The sequence below is a fragment of the Euwallacea fornicatus genome, chromosome 35, assembly GCF_040115645.1.
Source record: "Euwallacea fornicatus isolate EFF26 chromosome 35, ASM4011564v1, whole genome shotgun sequence".
NCBI classification, from domain to species: Eukaryota; Metazoa; Arthropoda; class Insecta; order Coleoptera; family Curculionidae; genus Euwallacea; species Euwallacea fornicatus.
This window is the reverse complement of record NC_089575.1, coordinates 1,814,538-1,836,168: the sequence shown is the minus strand read 5'-3', so window position 1 is coordinate 1,836,168 and position 21,631 is coordinate 1,814,538. Positions and strand designations below refer to the sequence as shown.

Below are 21,631 nucleotides of genomic sequence, written 5' to 3'. Positions count from 1 at the left end.
TTTAGATTTGCTTTTATTGCTATTGCAAAACGATGACAAATCTATTAAATGAGAAGAAAATCGAGGGATTAAAATATTTGAAAGTGCTACACCCATTTTACCGAAATATTCCTATTAACACTTGTCATTGTCATTTAAATGTCATTGTCATTTTTTAAAAGTTTATTTTTTCGTTCTGTGTACAATTCGTGTTCTGTAATAATTATTGCTAAATAGTGATTGAAGTTAAATGTTATAAACAAAATTCTATCTAAAGGCGTTCCTGTTTACTTAACGTTTTTTAATATGGTATACCTCCATTTCCCAGCAAACTTTACAGAAGAAGAGTTAATGCTCCAAGCAAAATATGCTAAACTGAAGAAAAAAAAGAAAGCTTTAACCGCGTTAAAAGCTCCAAAACCGGAACCTGAGAAACCTGCCGTCCCAAAACGACCTACTGAGGCTCGAGATGCCAGAGAAGTGGCCAAGAAACTCATAAAATCAGGGGTTATATCTGCGATAGCCAAGCAGCAAAAGCAGCCAGAGCATGGCTTTAAACGCCCTCGAGGACTGGAAAGGAAATTGATTTCTGAAAAGACTGTGAGTGGTTATCAGCCTTTTTCTGCAATACAAATGGAAGATGGACCTGATAACCCTGAAAATAAGCCACCTCGCATCAAGAACCTCTACGATAACTTTGAGAATGTACGGGAGAGGGATGAACGTAACGTTATTGAAAAACCCAAAGACAAGCCTGAGAAACCTCGCACTGGAAACACAATTTATGTGTCTGGCTACAAAATTACTGAAGAGTTTCTTAAAAAGCACTTTTCCACCATGGGCAACATTATCAATATTTCTATGGAGATTGAAAAAAATCGAGGATTTGTTACATTTGATAAAACAGATGCTGCGGATCGAGCTATAGCAGAGATGGATGGGAGTATGGTATCGGGAATTCAGCTACAGGTATCTCTAGCCAGACGACAGCCCCAGATTGAACCCATAAATGAATCTACATCCTCAGTGGCATGGACCACTCTAGCTTCAACTAACTCTCAAAAGGGGAGTCATAAAGATAAGAGGGATTTGGTTTCATATGATGATATGTTCGACACTTAGTATTAGAATTTGTTAAATATTTATGTGTCTGTTATTGCCTATGCCAGCGTCCTTATGTCACAATAGCAGTGCTGCTCATTCCACTCTAATTACTCTCTGGTGGTATCTTCTTCACTGTCCAGGACAATTTTCTGTACAATAGGTGTACTCTCTGATGGTTCTCATTTTCAAAAGTCTTGAATATGCCACTTACATACAGCAATGTGAATAGTGATAAAAAAATAATCACTGTTAGCAAGAAAATTACTATAAGACATAGAAATTGCCATAATAAGTTGATGGATTGAATGCTGAGGGGAATTGTGAGTCCTAAGTTTTCTCTCGAGTTTAAAAGGGGTGGAAGTAAAAGTCCTATACTTGCACACACTAAATAGATGATTATTATGTCAAAGCAGTTTTCTAAAGGTGAATAATGGATAAGATTTGAAGCAAAGAAGAAAATCATGCTTCCTCCTGAAGCTATTCCGAAACTCACTAGATGAGAATAAACATCAATTCCGGCTGCAACGGTCACAAGTCCTGCTAGGCCACCTTGAAGACCTCTTGCAATAATCCAGTAGCGATACAGGTCCCTAGTTAGTACCACCATTACAAGAATAACCACCAAAACCCCAGCTCCTGTTGCCATTATACTGTTAATAGAAACATAGCTTATGTAGTCCATTAAAGCGTGCGGAGATTCACAATCTGTGTAGGGGAGATATAACCCGAAATGTCCGATAATTACAAACAAATACCCAGTCACTATCCCGCTGCTATATTCATTCCCGAGTGATTTACGATCGACATCTTTAAGTTTCAAGATCCTCGTTTTTAGGAAAAGAACACCTACAAGGCCTATGGTGGCTGATGGTACGTGAACTACTAAATTTGCTCCATAGTCTTTGATTGAAACTCTTTGATTAATTAGTTTGATCCCAGTCATCCATCCATGTTTGCTCCAGCACCAGCACATTAATATTGGCAGAAAAATACCACTCGTCAGAAAAGCTATGATGAGGATTGGGAATTGGTGCAGATGGGCTACAAGTATGCTTGAGGAAATCGCAGTTCCAAGTAGACACGCGGAAAAACCTGTAAAAGAATTTGGGAAAACTTAGAAATTGGGAAAAACTTTTTTACCCAAAGCTGCAAAACTCAGTTCTGCATTCTGGCCTCCAACGTGTCCCCCATAATTCAAGAACCCATAAATAGTTTTCTTGCCGAACGAAAAGTAATAGCCGAGAAATCCGTATGCAGCTACGGACGTGGCCATTTCAAATATATTGCGGAATATGGTCGTGTAGGCATTTTCTGCAGGGATGTTGCCCATTTGGATTAGGACGAAGCCTATTCTGAGCAGGACCGCTGTACGAAAACAGAAAAAGGTATATTAACCCTAAGATTGCCAGTGTACGTAAGTTTCACGTATACAATTTCAAATATAGCGTATAAATCTTCAGTTGCTTATTATATTAACCTCGGCCGTTAGCTATGCTCTCTTTGAACTATTCCGCTAGTGTCCGCAAAACCGTGACAAAGCACGCGTCGTACCAGTCGAGTAGTGTTAAATCTGAATTTGGTTTTACGTACATCTGACATAGCCTTGGCAATAGCTGTGTGAGACTTTAGCATAACTGGCAATAGGAACTGGAAGTAAGAAATATTCTATAATACGTTATTTTCTTACATATATAGTTTGCAGGTTTTCTTAGGATTTCTGTAGAACGCCAGTTATTTTAAATGTCAAGGTATTATGGATCAAAAAATTGATAAAATTTTGGAAGATACTGATCCGGAATTAATTTGGGATTTACTAGAAGAACTAAGCGATAATGGCCGATTTTTCGAAGATAATGTAGAAATAGACGACTGTGCAGATTCGGAATTAGAAGACTCTCAGATTAGAGTATGAACGATCCGGACCTTTCTCCAGAGTGTTGGATGAAGTCTCCATAAAATTGATGACGATATTGTCTTTTATGTAGAACAAGAGTTAAAAAGACACAAAAAAAAACATGAAAATGTGACGAGTACTACAGATTTTGATTTCATAATAAAATCAACTTCAACAGAAGTGGAAAAAATTGGTGTATATGGAGAAGCGCTGGTGAAACTTCCAACAGTAAAATTCCAAAAAAGATGATTGTGCATATAAAGCCACGCGAGACACAAACTACACCTTCGATATCAGTGAGTGTTTTAATTTGTTCATGAGCACGTAAATAAGAAACGAAATACTTTGATATAGCAATGAAGAAATTCATTGCCAAAGAGCGAACTGCGAATAGCCCGCAGACTCTTCTGTAAGAGACGTGGGCATAGAAGAATTAGGTGCATTGATCGGCCTGCTAGTACTGTCTGCTCCTTTGAAAGATTATCACCTATCTGGCGAAGTGTTGTTCAATAGCGAGTGTGGCGGCGATCGCTGCAATGGTACCATGCCCAGAACGAGATTTAACTTTCTTACAAATGGCCCAAAGTCTAACGACAAAAAACACGCCAAGACTGCTAGAAACAAGGTTTGCACCTGTTCCAAAAATGTATGATAATTTAAACTCAGCTCACAGGTTACAATAGATGAGCAATTAGTTGGACTCAGAGGACTCGTATATTACATTCGCAGAAAAAAGTATTCATACATTATAGAAAATTACTTTCTAATACAGTTTACGCTAGAACCTCTCGAATATATTTCTATTGATTTATGTGTGTACAAAGTACACGATCTAAGCTTTTTAAAACTAACTTAACGTGTATTTATGTTACGACTGAGTGAGGACTTAACTCAGGAAAGGCAAAATCAGAGACATCAACCATTCCAATTTCAAGCGGTCAGTTGAAGAACGCCGTTACTAAGGTCTCCGGGGGAAACACAGAGCAGTCATTCACTTCAGCACAGGGTGCTGTTGGATTTAGAAAATGCCGTACCTTTGTCCATATATTAAAAAGAGGATGACAGGAGTAGGTCGCCTCATATGCAAAAAGCACATGTGTGGTGAGAATCAAAAGAAGAGATGTTCCGAGTGTTGAGCTACTATTAAGCGGGTTCCAGGTCAAGCAAGAAGAAGCCAATATTCTTTTTTGAGATATTCACTTTTTTATTATAAAAAAATAACGTATTTCCTTTTAAATAAAATTTTAAAACGAACTGCTTTCTTCTTTTAACCACTACACATAAAATTTACGTATTCCTGGCAACGAGCAACTACCGCGTAACGCTGGCAATCTTAAGTTAGGCTAAAACCGAATGAAATGTAACGTGCGCATGAATTTGTGCGGAACTCCGGTTCACATATTGAGCTGCGCAGTTTACTAAAACTTACCACATACAATTCTCACTACGGAAGTAGTCGAGTCTCCAGCCCATATATCGTTATTATTGACGAGTTGCGCCGTTGTTTCATTCAAGTAACCCAATGCGTTCGTGAGTTCCGTATATTTGCCGAATTCGGGCGGTTCGAAATACGCCATAATATTCCTTTTATTGAGTGGACGTCCGGTTACAAAACGAAACTCGCTTTTTCGTTAGTTATTTGACAGTTAAATCAACTGTCAAAAGGTAAAACGTCAATATGACGGCTGTTGGTTGCAGCGTTGCAAGTATCTGGAGCCGACACGATTTAGTTACGTCACGAACGGCTTAAGTATACGATTAAAATGGATGTCTAGTTAGAGAGGGCAAATAAAAAAAAACAAAAAAAATTAAAAATTAAAAAAAATGGTGTTTTTTCTTCTATTTTGCACAAATACACGAAGATAATTATGGGTGTTTGTGAGATTTACTTCAAGGAAGCTATATCGGCGAAAACGAAAAAACTATTAGACCAATCAGGAAGGGTCTTAATCCGGCCTTGAGGCACATCCTCCCAGCTCTGCTTTAAACAATTATTTAAAGGAAATTTATTTGCCCATAAAAATTCGTAATTGCCCCCGTCCGTTCTCGTCCACGGCGGCGATCCGTCAACGACTGCCGGTTCATAGGGCCATCTTTGCTTATTCCACACAGTGAGGTGAACGTGAACGTGTAAGGTCGCCCTGAAAATAATTAAAAAGCCCAACGGGACGAAATTGAAAAAAAGTCCCCTATATGTATACGTACAGGGTGTCCCAAAGTGCAACGGTTTCGATTTCACTGCACATTACAAAACCGAAGAGAGCTATGAAAAGAGTAGCGCGGCACTGCGTGAGCCATTTTTGACATCTCGTTCGTAAGCGAGGTCCCTTAACAAACCTATGGAAAATGGGACACCCCGTACATAGATACAATCGCCCAGCGCTAACAGCGTGGAACTGGGCGACGATGGCGGGAGTTTTCGCATGTTTGCCCATACAAACGAACCGCAGCCCATTTAGCAACAAACCTTACTTTATTTATACTATATACATTCAACAATAAATTATCTTATAACCTATAAAAAATTCAGTAACAATGTAGTAAAAATCTTGAAGGTTAAATTGCACAAGTGGATAAATCAAAGTCCCAACTCAACGAATCATAAGTTTGAAACAGCCTTTGAGGTTCTGTTTGCACCAGTAAAATTTGCTTTAGAGGAACTAACATAGAAGCTTTTACCTAAAGAGAAGAAGCATTCTCGATCACCTCGAACTATCGAGTAATAGCTAGATTTAATATATTTAAAAAATTACTAGGTATTCTGTATAATTTGTTCTCACTAGAGTATCACGAATTTAGTGATTGTAAACTATAGGAAAGCGATGTACAAGTATAGAAGTGTGCGCTTTGGCACCGCCTTAGTAATGAGAGTTCTTGTTTCGAATCTTTCTAGACTTCTATTAGTAAAAAAATGAAGTTTATGGTGAAAAATGATTGTTTCGAAAGTCGTTAGGAAAACAGCATAAAATCACAGCGAAAAGTGCATTTTCTTACAGTGCTTATCGATACCTATTTAGACGTAGATTACACGCAAACATTTTCACTCAATTTGGCGATAACAGGATGAAATTGAGGTATGTTTGAGGCGTTCAGCGCAAGAGTGGCCCAAGCAAACACTCTTATGTACGGAGAAAACGGTCTTTGGTCCTTTTTCTGTTACCACTCGAACAGGTCTCGGGCCACCGATGCGTGTTGAAGGCCTGAGCCGTTCCCGCACTCAACGCCTCACTTATCGAGCAAGTAATGTCCTTTAAGGAGGGGAAATTAGTCCTTCATCAAGTTCACCAAGAACAATAATATTAATAATTATTATTAGACTTCCTCTGCATTATTATACCATTAAAGGACGGATTATTTACCTCAATTAATGCGAATGAAATGCTCATTTGGTCGTTATATCATTGAGGCAAGACACGGTATTTGCAATGAAGAGTCATTAAATTGCGTATTACGGAAGGCTGAGGCGACAGACCTACTCAATGTTGAGATTGAGGTTTCGAAAAACTCTTAGGTAAATTTTAAGAAAGCGAATCAAAGGAATCCCAAAATTTTCAATTACGCGTGAGGACAATGGGAGTGCACAGGGCTGTTCATTGGTGCGTTGAAGGGCGATAGCTGCACGAGTAAATACAGGGTGTCTGAGAAAACGGGCAAAGCTATAACCCACACATTTGTGAATTGATTTGGATGGCCTAAAACCCAAAAACGTCTTTTACGGAACTAATTTACAATAATCACCCTTGGCACCGCGTCTGCTCGCAGGAAATTATGAGGTTCCATCAGCTACGGACGGCTTTATCTTTGCCGTTTCCGCTGGCTATCATATAGACACCACTTGTCCACGGCGGGAGGCCTCTTTGCACAAAACAACACAATGGGATGGGATAGAATGCAGATGGCCGCGAAATAGCCCAAATGACCCTATGATGGTGCAGCTAGCTACGCAACTCATAATGTCCAAAACTAGAGATTTTCATTTTAATTTTCAATCTTCTTCAGCTAAAGATTATTTTAACATTAACTTGTGATACACCATCAAATTCAGAAAAACGTTTTTTTACTAAAATAGCGTTAGAAGAATGGAGTTCTATTTCAAGTTCTTAAGTTGACACCTGAAGCAGAAGAATTTGAGTTTTAAAAAATCGACTTTGCTGTTGCTCAGAAGCCCCAAGTACCGTTTTATTTGGTCTTTAGTTCATCAAAATTCGATCATAAATAACCGAGCTATAACTTCGCCTGTTTTTTTCCAAACACGCTGTATTCACTTTGAGAAGAAAAGCTTCTCATCGAAGCTTTTGGTCATTAAGGGATGCACATTTCAAAGTATACAAGGCTCGCTAAAAGAGTGAAGTAGCATCAAATTATATTTTTTTAACGTATCCCCAATTTTTTTACAATTTTTGGATTTATTGTTTATGTTAATAGTTCGCCGTTTCCAAGTTAATCCGAAAATTTTTTTAATTTTGATAGCTGCAAGATCTCACCGAAATCGACGATGTTCCTCAACCACTGCGAATTTCAGAGTCGCTTTTTGGGCCTCCAAGGAGGAGACCTAATAAGTTACGTTCTGACGTATTTTCGTAAAAAAAAAGTCTGTCAAGACTTCTGAAATATGCCCCCAATTAATTTTTTTTTAAATTAAAATACGTCTAACGTAGCTTATCGCGTCCTCTTTGAGCCCCATAAGACCGATTCCGAAATTTACAGCGGCGAGACACTGAACCACTGATTCTCTTGCGGCCATCGGAATTTTAGAATGTTCCCGAATATCTTCGAAGCAGTTAATATTCGTCATAAGATTCTTTACATAAACTCGCCTTGAATTTCGACGATAAATCCGAAAAGGGCACAAAATGGGGACGTTCCATTTAAGAGAACATAATTTGCTACTATCATGCTTTTTTGACGCGCCCTGTAGACTTCAAAACAAATTTAAAATAGGCGCTTCGTGATGACCAAAAACGTTGAGGTGAAATACTTCCTTCTGAAATTAATATTTATTGAGATATCGCACTTTGACGCATTAATGAGCGACCCTGTATACATACGGTGCGCTTTTCGTTGCTATGAAGTTTTAGCGAGTGCAAGTGAAAGGCAATTAGGCGATTGGTAAGTGAGAGAGAGACGAGCTACCGTTTCCGCTTTCATTGTTAACGACGAGCGAGCGTCGTCGGCTGGCAAGCGGTACGTGTTAATCCGGGGACGGATCGTGTTACAAAAGAGCTTGTTTTTCAATTGGTGCGTTCTAAAATGCCATTTTTACCGTGGTATTTGTGGGAGTAAACCCATATTAAAATTCCAGTCGAAGAACGCATTCAAATTCGTTTGGATGCGCTCGATTTGCGTCCTCTAAAACCACGCAGAGCTACATCCGTCCTCGGACTAAGGCGTACTGGTTGCGAGTCGACGACGCTAGTCGATCGTTGACAGCGGAAAGGGAAACGGCAGCCTGTCTCTCTCGCACTTTACCAATCGCCTCTTGCTTGCACTCATTAAAAGCCCATGCGCATGGCAGCGAAGAGGGTACCGTATAATCTTGACTTGTTGATGACTGAGTTGGTCAATTTCCATCATTTATCATGCGAAAACGATTAATCCTAAATTGAGCATGTTGAACAATCCGGAAACAAAAATTTTACACAAATCAATGACAATTTAAAATCATAACGTAGATCTTTGAGACTACGCGTTCTATAAATTTCCTTCCTCTATCGAATTGAGGCTCAAAGTTTACTTAACCACTTCCTGGTTTTTTTCCTTCGCTTCCTTTTCGCTCGGGCTTGTCGGATTGCAAAGGTCGCCTTCCGGGTCTTGAGGAGGCTTCGGCGGAAGATGTAGCTTCAGGGGGTTTCTCAACTTTTTTAGTTTGGACTCGACATCTCTAATTTCATCCTTCAGTTGATTGTATTTAGACAAGTCGACGCCAACATTTTTCGCTTTTTTGTGCATTACCATCAGGTGTTGTCGGTCCCTTACGTCCGTCAATATGTATTCCTACGTACACGAATCGACTTTAGCGGCAGCAGAGAAACTCGAGGCCGTCTTACCTGTTTGGTGAGGACGAAATACGCGTACGTAGCCATGACAGTACCGTAGGTGACGAAGTAAGTGACGGGCTCCATGATGTCCCAAGAGTATTCCCACCACGTGAGACGTGCCAGGATCCCGAACTGAACGGACATGAGGCCAAGCCCTGCCCATGCCAACCAGTTACTTCGTTTGTGGGCTACTATTTCGATCTGGTTTCTAGCCTTAAGAATTTTGATCACATTAGAATGGGGAGGAATTTACGGGAATTTAATGGCATTTTTTCAAACCCAGAAGCGTCTTTTTAAGTCCGCAGACCGGAGGCGACATTTTTTCACTTCCCGCGGGAAATACGAATTTATTACTTGTGCTCTTTAGTTCCACCAGTCCCATTTTAAAATTGAAAATACCGAAGGTACACTTTACCTCCGGACACCTATTTTCTTCCTGGTGTTATTTGTTGAATTTAAACGAAAATAGTTTCTTGACCCGGTGCCAATATATCCGTATCGAGGGCAGTAAAAAGGAACACTTCACGTCTCTCCCGAGCCAGATGCCCTTTCGCCACCGCCATTGATATCCCCGCAATATCACAGTTCGGAAAAGTCAGTCTGGCAAGGGGCCAACTGATATTACCGCCTGCAATGGTGCTGCATCATTTAGGCGTTTGTTCTTCTCCAGAAATTTGTGTCTACATTGCGTTAAAGAATTGTTATAAGTTAACAATTCGATGAATTACGTTCGTTGCAAAAGCGGTAGGACGTCACGAACGAGAATGAAGTGTTGCCAACCAACAAACATCTTCTATCTTTATCTGTTGAACTGCGATTTGCGCGTCTAGTTACCCCGTTTTCGGGCCAACCTGACGCGGCAGTCGGACATGTTTTGCGGAATCTTGAATATTAAATTGTCAAAAGTTTGCCCTTTTGCATCTCCGGTTTTTCGATTCTTTTCTAGTTTTATTCGTATGGAATAACTGCCGAAACGCTTAAATAGCCGGGGAAACGAGTTTCTGCGTCTTTAATTCGGCATTTTGAAGAGGAGCGAGATAACAACGGTCCCTTATTGCCTTTAACCGTTGCACGAGAGGTAAATTTATTTTTTATAGTTAGAATAGAAAAGTTAATTAATACAACTGGGTAAATAAAAGGCCTTACGGCGCGTAGCTGCGGCACTTAACTCGGGACGTTCTATTGTTTGGGCAATGTCCAAAATAATGAAATTTCGCAAATCGCTCGAGTCACCCCAAAAAAGAAAATTTGGGGCGGCAAAGAGTCGTGCGGGGCCCAACTTTAGACACCGGCAAACTTGGTAAAACCATTTGTGACTTGTATGGAAACCGTAAGTTTAAGAAACTTATATGTCGTGTCTCTGCCAATCGCCGTAATTAGTCCACTAAAAACGCCACTAATTTTTAAATTCTGGACATGTACGGGGCGTTTACTAAGCACTTGTGCTAACTTTAAAGAGTGAATCCTTGACGAATTCTGAGATACGAACACGGGTCCATTTCAGCTCACTCCTTGAGATACAGGGCGTCGAAGCAGAAATTTTTGTTGGGTATTTTGACTATAAATACTACTTAGTTTTTTCTTTAATGCTAGAGGGCGCCACATAATACGGCATGTGGCGTGTGGTGTACCTGGATTTAAACAATCATAAATCGTAGCATTTATCGATGAATTTTAACGAAATTTATGGACGTTTTTAAGAAGAAAAAACCGTTTAAGCCCACACCTAAGCTGCAAGTTATTATGTTGAATCATTGAGAGTTTTGAAAAAATAAGCGGAAAAATTTATCTCGTAGATTGTGCAATGATGTGACAAACTTAGATCATTTACAAGACTGAGAATAAACTATTTTGGCAAGCAACTTAATAACATTTACAATAATTGCCGAAAACGATTGCTGCTTACTGCAACGCATGAATCAATTCGCCTTAACATTGAGTAACGCACTCTGTCGAATATACCCGGTGTCCGATTCATAATGGCACCCGACTCAAATACCCCGTTTCTTACCTCTTGTTCGTTTTTGACCAGAGTTGTGTAAACTAGTAACCCCACAGAAAATAATCCGAACGGTTCAAATCTGGTGACCCGGGAGGCTTTTCAAAGTTGGTCAAAAACTAATTTGTTAAAGTTTGCACGAGCGCTCAATGAACATCCTGTATATTTTACATTGAATTTAACATGTGGACTGTAAACGTTCGGCAAAACAAGTTATGCTGAATGGTGTCGTGGATGAAGTTAAACGAAAATAACTGATCAGCGGCTGCGACTCATCACTTAGCGCTTTACTAAATGAAATCGGTTTCCATTAACTCAAAGACATTCCAAGAACAGGACTCATGAAACTTCCAAACGTAGCAGTAAAGCGTGGCGAATTTTTATGATCCTGCATGCACGAGAAAAAAGAAGGCTTACGGCAATTCGCTTTTTTAGATGAAACATGGATTTTTCAGAACGGAACAATTAGCCGTTCCTAGCAATATCACAATGCAAAAAAAGTGTTAGAAAAATTAAAGTAGGTGGTAAAAGCCAAGTTTCACTCCCAGTAAGGTAAATATCATTTTTATTAATACATTTCAATTTTATTTAACAACTAAAATCGATTTTTTTTTTGTTCAGACATGGAGTGGAAAAATGTGGAGCGACATTTGAAAAATGAATAAAATTAGAGTTTTAATAGTTATAAATGTTTAGTTGCAGGTTTAATATATAGGTATGCTCAAATACTTCTACAAAAAAGTGCCTTTATTTTCGTTTTTTTGTGGAATTTTATATCAACAATAGTATTTCTGGCTGGAGCAACTTATCAAATTATATCAAATATTTACTCTAAAATTTATCAAAACAACAATTTACATGAACAAACGTTCACATTTTAGAAAATATCCATTGTTTTTAAATACAGCGTCACGTCATTTTGTCATGGACTTTATCGATTTGGTCACGACGACTGGACCCATGTGTCTTTCAGAGCAGTGAGTGGTTCGCTTCAATTCCTACATCCGATATTCCGATCTAAGATTTCCCAGAGGTTCTCAACGGGATTTAGATCGGGAGATTGCGAAGGCCATTCCAACACGCGCATCCCCCCTCTCCTGAACCATTCCTTCACATATTTGCACGTGTGTTTTGGATCGTCATCCTGTTGGACAATGCGTCTTAAGGGTGCAACATCGTCCGCACATGGCACCACTTGATTCTCTAACTTTTCCTTATATTGAAATCTATTCACGTGACCATCTATCTCGTACAGGGTACCAACGCGATTGCCGGAAAAACCACCCCATGCCATTATCGACCTACTTCCGTGCTTTACTGTAGGGCAGGTGTACTTCGGATTGAGTCTTTCGTTTTCAGGACGCCTTGCGTAGGCGATACCGTCACCATTAAATAAGCAAAACTCTGATTCGTCCCTCCGGATCACTTTTTTCCAGTGCTGTTCCGTCCCACGAAGACGTCGCGCAAAATTCAGTGGGGCACGTCTACTTTTTTTTGGATAAAAGAGGTTTTTTCGCTGGCCTTCTTCCATATGATTTCCGTTCAAGTTGCCTGTTTCGTACTGTTCTATGAGTTCCTTCATCGCCCAGCTCATCAGGAATACGGCCCTTAATTCTGTTCAATCCTGGAAATGGTTCATTTTTCGCAATTCTTAATTTTTTTTTACCTTGGTAGCGATTGGTTGTCCTGAGTTTGCCGCACTTCCTTTAACATGAGTATTCCGGACCCTCGACACTGCCGGATAATTCGACAAACAATGGATTTATTCAAATTAAACGTTTTAGCAATATTTAATTGGTTTTGGCCACTTCAATACAAATTATACGCATTAACGGCGCGTTCTTTCATTTCCACTGATAAATGTTTGTCTCGATGCCGTTTTGACCAACGATATATCACGAATGAGATAAATTTTTTGGTAAATATTTGCTATAATTTGATAAGTTGCTCCACTTTTTTCCACCAAAAAAATACTATTTGTTAATATAAATTTCCACAGAGAAACACAAATAAAGACCTTTTTGTAGAAGAATTTTTGACGCACATTGGCCTCATATTGAGCCTATACCTGAATATTTATAACTATTAAAACTGTAATTATAATAATTCTTCAACAGTTGCTCTACATTCTACCCCTCCTGTATCGTTCTTCATGCTGGAACTAAAAATGATTTTTTTCGAAGGTGCACCATATTTTCGTCAAAAACGCAACTCGCCGATTGCCATGGGGAAGTGAATAGAGACCATCTCAACTGGTTTGAAGGTCGCTTGCTGGAAAAACTTACTGAACCATCAATTATTATCAACGGCGATGTTCCATGTCGCAGTACACTATTAGAGAAAACACTAAATGGAACGAGGAATAAATCCAACGTTAAGAATTGGCTGCGTACACGAAATATCAGATATTCAACAAACATGTTTCAAGGTATACTTTTAGACATTGTTGTTAGGTAGATGTAAAATTTAAAAACCTCACTATTGATCCCTTAAATATTTACATTGCATTGTGTACCTGTAAAAAAATACGTTGTAGACGATGTAGCGGAACATTAAGGACATACGGTATGGAGATTTCCACACTTCCAAATACGGGGTATTGCGAAGAATTACCACAGTCCACGTATTGGTCGAGATGATAATACGGAAATCGATTGTGTCGATGTGTGGCATGAACCAGTGGCAACAACAACTTCTAACATCTTAAAAAACAGTCGCAATACTGGCAAAATTATTAATCAATGGTATGAAGGGGTGCGCGTTCCGGATCGAGGCGAACTCTTACCCCTAATTATCAGTGTGCATACAGACAGTAACAGTAGCGAAGGCGATTTTCTGTCATATTGTTAGAAATTAAATTAAAACTACGTTAATGCTTTTACAAACTCCTTTAATCCATTTTAAGCCAAAAGGATTGAAGTAACTTCCAGGTAACTTCGTATTACTTATTGCATAATGTTCTCATATGTATTCGTGTCTATTAAAATCCGAGATACACCAAAACTATGTCAGGTTCGGCAACGTTGCGTGTTATTTGTGTGATGACGTCGCCTGCTTTAATAATGAACGGATTATATGTTTGTAAACCCTAAAGTTCTCCTGACACACATTTAATCTAACATTTTGTAGAAGGTAACAGTTAAATTGGATGCCTGACTTTCTCCCATCTTCAATTTTCATTATGGATAAATTTCGTTTGGAAAGCTGGAGAATGAATTGTCGCTTGAAAGGTTAGATGAAATCGGACAAAAGCATTTTTGCAAGAATTAAATTTATCAAAACGTCTCTTGGCTATTAAACTTTGTAATTGCTCTCACTGTACCATCTCGACAAACTTGTTGTTGTAACCCCGGGTCAGGTAGTTATCCTTGTTTCTCACGTTCGGTTAAATGAAAGGAAAACGTTAGGCGATCAATTGCGTTTAGATAATACACGGAAAATGTCGATACCTCGCGATAATAGTCTAATGTTGTCATTTCGATCTGGACAATATGGCGAAAGCGGTAATCTAAATTGGCTGATTTGGGATTTCATTTTGGATAAATTCAACAAATGGAAGAATAGCAATGGACTCAAAATTGTCGGAAATATCGGAACAGAGCTGCTAAAAGGATGACGAATTTGTGCTAAATAATTATCTTTTTTTGCGTATGTTTCTAAAGATGTCTTGGAAGATTGTTGTCCAAAATGTGTTTTGTCGTTTTGCACTATTTTTAATGAAAGTTGCGGAAAGTTTAATGAAGTTTTTTTTAAATTTTGAAAATGTGTTTTCAAAAATCAAAATTTTCACACAAAAACGAACTCTAAACCAGAAAACTCACGTCTTCAAGAGGCTGAATTTGTTGCTGCAAGCCCTCCAATTCCAACATCAACTGCCTCTCTTTCGATACCTGATGATCCTGCACGTGCAACGCCTGATACAATTTATTGATCACGTCTTTCACTTCTAGAAGTCTGCAAAATGAACAAATCTTCACTCATTTATACACCTAATTTAGCCACTTACTTCTCAACTTCCTGACCCACCAGTCTCTCGGCTTTCGGAGTATTAACGTTATACGAGCAATCATTGATGATTAATTTGAAATCGTCATCTAGGAGAGTGTCTATTATATTTGAAGACGCTATGCGGGTACCATCCATGGTCTTGCACACGACTCTGTCTACCCCTTTGTCCTCCTTCTTGATCATTTCTAGTAAATCGCCCACAGTATTTGTGATTGGTTTCAGGGTGAAGGTGCATCGCTCTTTTCTGCTGGGCAGCGGCACTGTAATCCTGGGCAGACCTCGGTGGTACTCCACTGTTATTTCCGCTGCAAGAAGGTAGATTATTTGTCACCCATTTACGCAGAGAGGCGTTACTAATAACAGAAATTAGCTATACACTCACATTGGATTATGGTGTAAGTAATAGTAAATCTGATGGTGTGGTATTTATTGCATGCGAACTTCGAACGGGAGAGTTGATAATTTTGTTTTAATTAGATTAAGAGTATGGCTTGTGCAAGGTTCATAACATCTTCTTTTAAGTGTGTCCGCTAGGTATTGAAATTCTCGATTTATGTTTTTAATGTTTTATCCCACATTCGCCAAAGACCAGTCTGAGCCACCATCATCAAACGTTACCTAGATATTCGTCCGGGGCCTCCGCCGTACAGAACATGGTATTTACTATTTGTTTTCGACGTGTATTCGGTACATACGGCCCGTTCCGTTAGTCCATATAACTCGCGGACCATAAACTCAAGAGGAAAACGTTATGGTATTGTTAAAAATCCATAATTAAGACGCATTATAGTAAGAAGAACACCGCATGCGATCAGTAGATGGTTCGAGCCGACCCGGAGAGCACGGGGCGAAATCTTCGGGCCGCTTCAGACTGGCAATTAAAAGTGCCCCAAAGTTCTTTAGGGAGTGCGCGACCTTTAAATGGACCCTACTTAAGGTGTCGGTGTTCGGTTGGTGTAGGAAAATAGGGACGACTCAAAGCTGCCAGAATGGGGATAGTTCCCTCCTTCAAGAGGCGCAGGAGGCTCTGCGAATGGTGGAGGAGAAGATATCCAAAGGCCAGAGTCAAAGAAAAAGACGGTAAGTTTGCGGCCGATAGATTGTGTATTTGAAAGAAGACGTCAAAAGATAAGTTCGAACAGTACCTACGTACATGTGCATAAATAGCCGGACGACTTAGTGTGAGGTAACTGATTTGTACTTAATAATTCTTATGGCCGACATATGGCGTGACATTAATTTTACTGTGTGTGAATAATGATGTAGAACACACACAGTTTGACATTCAAGAACATTAATCAGGTCTATTGTTGCTTCAGTACGTTTTAAGTTTCTCCCCCCAAAATTGGAGGCCTTAAACGTGCAATAAAGCAAATTCCCTGTTATGGGTTGCGGTAGTGATAGAGATTTCGATTTTGCGACAAATTTAAATTATTATAACGTCCTAACACGAGTAAGTTGCCAAGAAAGTGTCTTGACAGAATGGTGAACTGAAAATATATACTACTCTTTTGTTTGATTTAGTCCTAGGTTTACTAGTGTGGTTAAACCGTTTGCAATGCAGGATGGTTCAAAATAGAGTGTGAAAATATTTTGAGAGAGTATTTTTGAAGCCATAATGAGCCTGTTTCTACCTGTAAACCTGTATCCTAAAATTCAGCCTTCGGAGTTGGGGCCATTGAAAGTTAGTCGAAAAGAATCGATTATGTCAAATTGTGACTACAGTTACCGATAAAATTTCATGATAATTCGTAAGCCCCTGTGTTTCTAGGCGCTCTATTCATTTTCTGCTTCGAAAATTATGTGAACGTAATTTCAGAAAAAAATAAGCAAAAATATTAGGGGTCACAGTCCGCCAAGTTGTTTAGTTTATCATTTTGATAATACTATCTTTTCGATCAATTTTGGATTTTTTGATCGCCTCCTAGTTGATAATGGTTAAATTCAGAATTTCTCGGTCGAACCATAAAATGTGGGCTGTGCAAAGTCTAGATTCTTTCCAGCCCCTCTGAAGCTACGTATACATAATTCGTGGAGCAAAAAATGAATACAGCGCCTAATAACGCAAGGTCTTGCAAATTTTCATGAAATTTTATCAGTAACTGTGGTCACAATTTGACATATTCGATTTCTGTTCGGCCAGCTTTTGATAAGTCCAGCTCTGAAGGGGCAAATTTTAGAATGCAGGTTTATATGAAGAAACGGTTTTATTTTAACTCCAAAAACGCTCTCTTAAAATGTTGGCACTCAATTTTAAGCCACCCTGTATAACACGTTCTCAGTATTCCATTCAAATCAGTTTTGTAGCTATTAACAATATTTTCTTGATATGATGGTGAATGCGAATCATACCTTCCTTCCAAAGATTTATTTATTGTTTTAATAGTAGTTAAGACCGCTCTTAATAATAAGATACACGCAAGAAGACGCTTGTTACTTTGATCGAATTTAAAAGTGTCTTCAACCTGCTTTAATGTGCCTCGAAACAAGTCAGTTTTTAAATGGGAAAATGCATCAAATAACATTTTCTTCACAAGATGGCGAATGAAATCCGCATTGCTTCTTTCACTTGATTGCACTAATTATCACCGTTCTGAAGAGTTTTCGATTACCTTTACGTTCCATATTAATCTTGTTGATCAGATGAATTCTCTAGTTCCCCATCTAGCGTTAATTGATATTGAATTCGCGCATTTTATATATATATATATATATATATGTATATATATATAAAAAAAAAACGTCGACTTTAATTAGACAGGTATTTAGGCGTGAAAGAACATTTTTGATACATACACATGCGGTTTTATGCTCTACATCTCCTGGGGCATAGACACGCGAACTACCATCAGCTCCAATTAAATTTGAAACTCTCTAATATCAGAACTACAATTGTTTCATTCACGAGCTGACTTGGAAATGCAAATTTTAGTACCGGTTGCATCCCCATCTGCAAGAAACGTTTTATCGCAAGGTGGCAGTAGATTTAGGTAGAAATGAACTATGGTATGGACTTAGTAGATCGTTTATCATCAAACGGGCATTATTTTTTGAAATCGTCCAGGATTTCTGAATAAAATACGAAGCTGCGACGCTAAATTGGGGATCTGCATTGCTATAACGCTCGGAGCCGAGACGGGGGTACTTATTTATGAGTGCTAATGGTCAGAACAGGAGGGGAGATGTGGAATTTTCGTAAATAAATACTGAAATCCTGTTTGCAAATCACTTTAATTTTGTGCTCGAATTGGGGCGCCCGAGAAGGAAAATTTCTTCTTGTTAAGATCATTAAATTTCAATCGATAAAATATCTAGCAGAGCGAGGCAGGGAAACGACACATAAAGTCCATGTTCTCAATTTTCCTGATGACTTGTGTAAGAGAAAAAAAACGGTCCCACTACGAGAATATACACGCCTCTATGAACTGAAAGCCCTGGCAAGCATTCAATTCTCAATGGTCATAGCATTTGGGATTAAAGTTTACTTTGGCAAAACGTTCTCCAAAGGGCGCATACTTATTTTCGTGGAATGAGCACAGTTTCGACTAAATTCCCTCACCAAAACCCAACTGCAGCAGTAATAAAATTGTGAACATTAATAATAGTTGTACGGGGTGTTTGAAAAAGCCGCTGCAACATTTAAGGGCTAATTGCTCGGATCGTTTTATGAAAAAAAGTTCCCATAAACCTAGGCCTGGAAATGTATTGTTTCCAAGATACAGGGCGTTAATATTATTCTTTTAATGACGGTTTTTGAGGAATAATTCAAATATCTTTTGACCGTTTTTGTTTAAGCTTTTTTAAAATCATCAAAGCACCAAATATTCCTAGGGAATGAGGGAGCGGCCTTTGGATTTTTTGAAAATGATTTGTGTGATAAATGGACATTCAATAAAGCGATTTTTATTTTTTGTCTCGCAAACAAAGCAAGATACAGTGAAGGTTCAGGAGACAAAAAAGTCGTATTTTTAGTCGCTTCTTCTAAAAAAAAATAATCAAAATTTAATTAGTCAGTGGCGTACATTATTTGGTCAATAAATTTGGTCCCCCCTGACGGAACTAGACTTAACATTTTTAACGTAGCTAGGGTCCAATCAGTCCCTTATTTCTAGAAACAACGTTGCCACATTTCAAAATAATCGGCCCTAAAATATTTGAATTATTTCTCAAAAACCGTTATTTAAAAAAAAATTAACATCCTGTATCTTGGAAACTATACATTTCCGGACCTATGCTCATAGGACCGTTTCTTCATAAAACCACCTAAGAAATCACCCCCTTAGATATTGTCGCGTCTTTTTTAAACATCCTGTATAATAGCAGTGAGTTTTACCGTCGGTTAGATTAAGAGAGACATCAATTTGTAAACGTGTTCTATACGTTTCGGCGACAAACGAGTCACCGTTTTCAGAACCGAGGAAAACCAGTAAAAACCAAAATAAACGGCAAACCATAATGACACGCACGAGAGGTGCACATTTAACGTTCAATTTTTGAGCGGTTTATATTAAACAATTTTAAAAAAATATCTCAATTTTACATCTCTAAAAGTTTGCGGAACTGAAACGAAGTTTTGTTAAATTCGAGGAGAAAAAAGTAATTTTTCCTGACCCTTTAGGTTCTCTTAGTTAGCAGATAATAGTGTGGAATATCGCATCCCGGAACCGGTTATCTGCCTGCCAACTTATCTCGGGATTAAAGTTTAATTTTATTCAAATAAAATAGGAACAAGAAGGAATACTTATTGGATTCTCGATTGTTCGGTAAAAGGATTAGTTGCGGGAGCGCCCTTAAGGAAAATTCGAACTTTTTAATGTTGCTAGTTAAAAAAAGTTTCAAATTTGATAGGTTATTGATAGAATAGTGAATGCCAAATGAGGTGCTTTTTCCCCCCGTGATGCCGGCACATTTCTTGCCGAAATGGTGAAAAACAAAAACTCTTTCTTCCAGTTACTGAAGTAAGCCCCGTTAAATTTGTCGACAGCTACGCGTAATTTCGTCGTTTCAGCCCCTCTCGACACATTTCTTGACGCATTGGCGAATGCGAAGCGTTTTTCTCGATTCTCTATTGGCATGTCCCCCCGGATGTACGGCGCATCTCATTTCAATAACGAAAAATTGAAAATAATTATAATGTATGACCCTCATTTCGGCCTCTTTGGCAAGATACGGTTTTTTTCACCTCGTAAAGAAACTGCGTTTAATGTATTCATCCTCATTAATAATCTGCACGCTTGTCAAGGAAGGAAATTTGCATTAAACCTTTTAGGCGCATACCTAATGAATCTACAATTAGAAAATCGCTATTAACTAATGAGAAACGTCGTGCCTAATATGATATAAGACAGTACCATTGCGGACGGCTCCGAGAGCAGGCATCATCTGTAAATTTTGTAGCTGAGGAATTCGAAGCTGAGGTAAGGTTTTATGTTGTACGAGAAGGGCAAAGATTAAAGGTAAAAATAAATCAAGGTAATAACTGTTTTACGTAATAATGCGGCTTTCTGTATTAACAACAATCGCGAAAGAAGGTTACCAATAGAGAGACAAATAGTGACCAAGAACGCAGCGGTGTATTTTAGAAAATTCGAGCGATTCGCACTCGCCAAGTTATCCGCATAATAAGATAACTCGAAGGTGCCAGGGCGGCGCTGGCAACATCGCAAAGGCGAGGATAATAGCAGAGAGCAAAACTCGCCAGCACAATGGTGTGCTCTGACAACGTTGTTTTCGGTTTTGATATCCAGCATTGTTGCCAAACAAACTCCTGAAACAAGAGAAACAACGGCGGTCTCGTTATTCACCGTAAAGTTTTACGAAGCCGCTCCTGCGCCACTCCTAATATACCGAGTAATTTTCTTTAAAAAGTGGCCTAGTTAAACACTGGACTGTAGTAATTAAACTAATCATATTTCACTGGCCGATGAGGAAAGTGCGAGCCATTATGGTTGAAAATATATATATATATATATAAATGTGTATTATTTACTCGGCTAGACGGGGAGCGCGTTTCGTGTGGGCCATTATTGCTAATTTATGGTCCCTCACGGCGGTTTTTCCCCGTTTTGTTGAAAGAGCAATTAGGCAAAGGACAACAATCATTTTCACGCGGGTGTAGTGTCACGACCTCTTAAATCACAATGAGTAGTGGTCAGGCGCGTGATGAAACACACGGTTCCCCATATTAAACCATGCATCTTAAATCGCAAATAAAAACTTTCTAATCAACGTAAAAGATCTTTTATCGAACTAACACTGATATGTGGCCGATTCCACGGGGTGTGTTCTCGACGTGGATAACCGTTCAATTTAAAGAAATCGCGTCTTCCGAAATGCCACGTCCATCAGCCCCAATGTAATTTCGAATTCCAAGTTCGAAATTTCGCATCACCCGACGAAGCAGCCTTCATCTGGATTTCGATCGACGAAAGAAAAGTTCGTCGATTTCATTAAGATTTAATTGAATTATCGAAATTAACGGTTCTGTAACAGTTTTTTTTTTATTTGGGCCTGGTCGTACGTGATTGGCACGAAGGTTCTCGCGAACCGTTCGCCGAAGAATTTCGCGGTCCACAACTCGCTAGTGCGGCGTAGCAACAATGCTGGAGC

General features: G+C 38.9%; 4 protein-coding genes and 1 pseudogene across 7 annotated transcripts in view; 3 read left to right on the top strand and 2 right to left on the bottom strand.

Annotated features, from left to right (window-relative positions):
* Nucleotides 1-285: 285 nt before the first annotated feature.
* Nelf-E (negative elongation factor E) lies at nucleotides 286-1,122 on the top strand. The gene has a single exon (XM_066299917.1). It carries the CDS (start codon nucleotides 286-288, stop codon nucleotides 1,099-1,101), a length of 816 nt encoding a protein of 271 aa, XP_066156014.1. The 3' UTR covers nucleotides 1,102-1,122.
* Nucleotides 1,123-1,186: 64 nt separating this feature from the next.
* Nucleotides 1,187-4,738, bottom strand: LOC136348765 (ammonium transporter 2-like). Its single transcript, XM_066299899.1, has 3 exons — nucleotides 4,407-4,738; nucleotides 2,224-2,448; nucleotides 1,187-2,175 (listed from the first exon to the last, which is right to left on the bottom strand). Exons 1-3 carry the CDS (start codon nucleotides 4,552-4,554, stop codon nucleotides 1,187-1,189), a joined length of 1,362 nt encoding a protein of 453 aa, XP_066155996.1. The 5' UTR covers nucleotides 4,555-4,738.
* Nucleotides 4,739-6,190: 1,452 nt separating this feature from the next.
* Nucleotides 6,191-21,631, bottom strand: part of MCU (mitochondrial calcium uniporter) — a 40,674-nt gene continuing 25,233 nt past the window's right edge. The window contains exons 3-6 of the mRNA XM_066299906.1: nucleotides 15,021-15,327; nucleotides 14,836-14,968; nucleotides 9,025-9,228; nucleotides 6,191-8,971 (exon numbers count right to left, since the gene is read on the bottom strand). Coding sequence (XP_066156003.1) covers nucleotides 8,708-8,971; nucleotides 9,025-9,228; nucleotides 14,836-14,968; nucleotides 15,021-15,327 — 908 coding nt within the window. The 3' untranslated portion in view covers nucleotides 6,191-8,707. The remainder of the gene's footprint in view (nucleotides 8,972-9,024; nucleotides 9,229-14,835; nucleotides 14,969-15,020; nucleotides 15,328-21,631) is intronic.
* LOC136348789 (uncharacterized) lies at nucleotides 9,987-11,428 on the top strand (annotated as a pseudogene).
* The window catches only part of jv (javelin), a 28,651-nt gene continuing 22,417 nt past the window's right edge, over nucleotides 15,398-21,631 (top strand). The window contains exons 1-2 of one of the 4 annotated variants that reach the window (XM_066299894.1): nucleotides 15,626-15,776; nucleotides 15,841-16,102. In XM_066299894.1, the coding sequence (XP_066155991.1) occupies nucleotides 16,056-16,102 (47 nt within the window). In that variant the 5' untranslated portion in view covers nucleotides 15,626-15,776; nucleotides 15,841-16,055. Of the gene's footprint in view, nucleotides 15,418-15,452; nucleotides 16,103-21,631 lie in introns of those variants that run through there. The other 3 variants (XM_066299892.1, XM_066299891.1, XM_066299890.1) reach the window with 3 other exon arrangements.

Excerpts from the sequence above, each read along its gene's own strand:
- Nelf-E (XM_066299917.1), top strand. The coding sequence starts at position 286 with ATGGTATACCTCCATTTCCCAGCAAACTTTACAGAAGAAGAGTTAATG.
- LOC136348765 (XM_066299899.1), bottom strand. The coding sequence starts at position 4,554 with ATGGCGTATTTCGAACCGCCCGAATTCGGCAAATATACGGAACTCACG. Across the intron at positions 2,449-4,406 it reads CGTAGTGAGAATTGTATGTG|CGGTCCTGCTCAGAATAGGC; the intron begins GTAAGTTTTAGT and ends GTTTTCGTACAG. Across the intron at positions 2,176-2,223 it reads ACTGAGTTTTGCAGCTTTGG|GTTTTTCCGCGTGTCTACTT; the intron begins GTAAAAAAGTTT and ends ATTCTTTTACAG.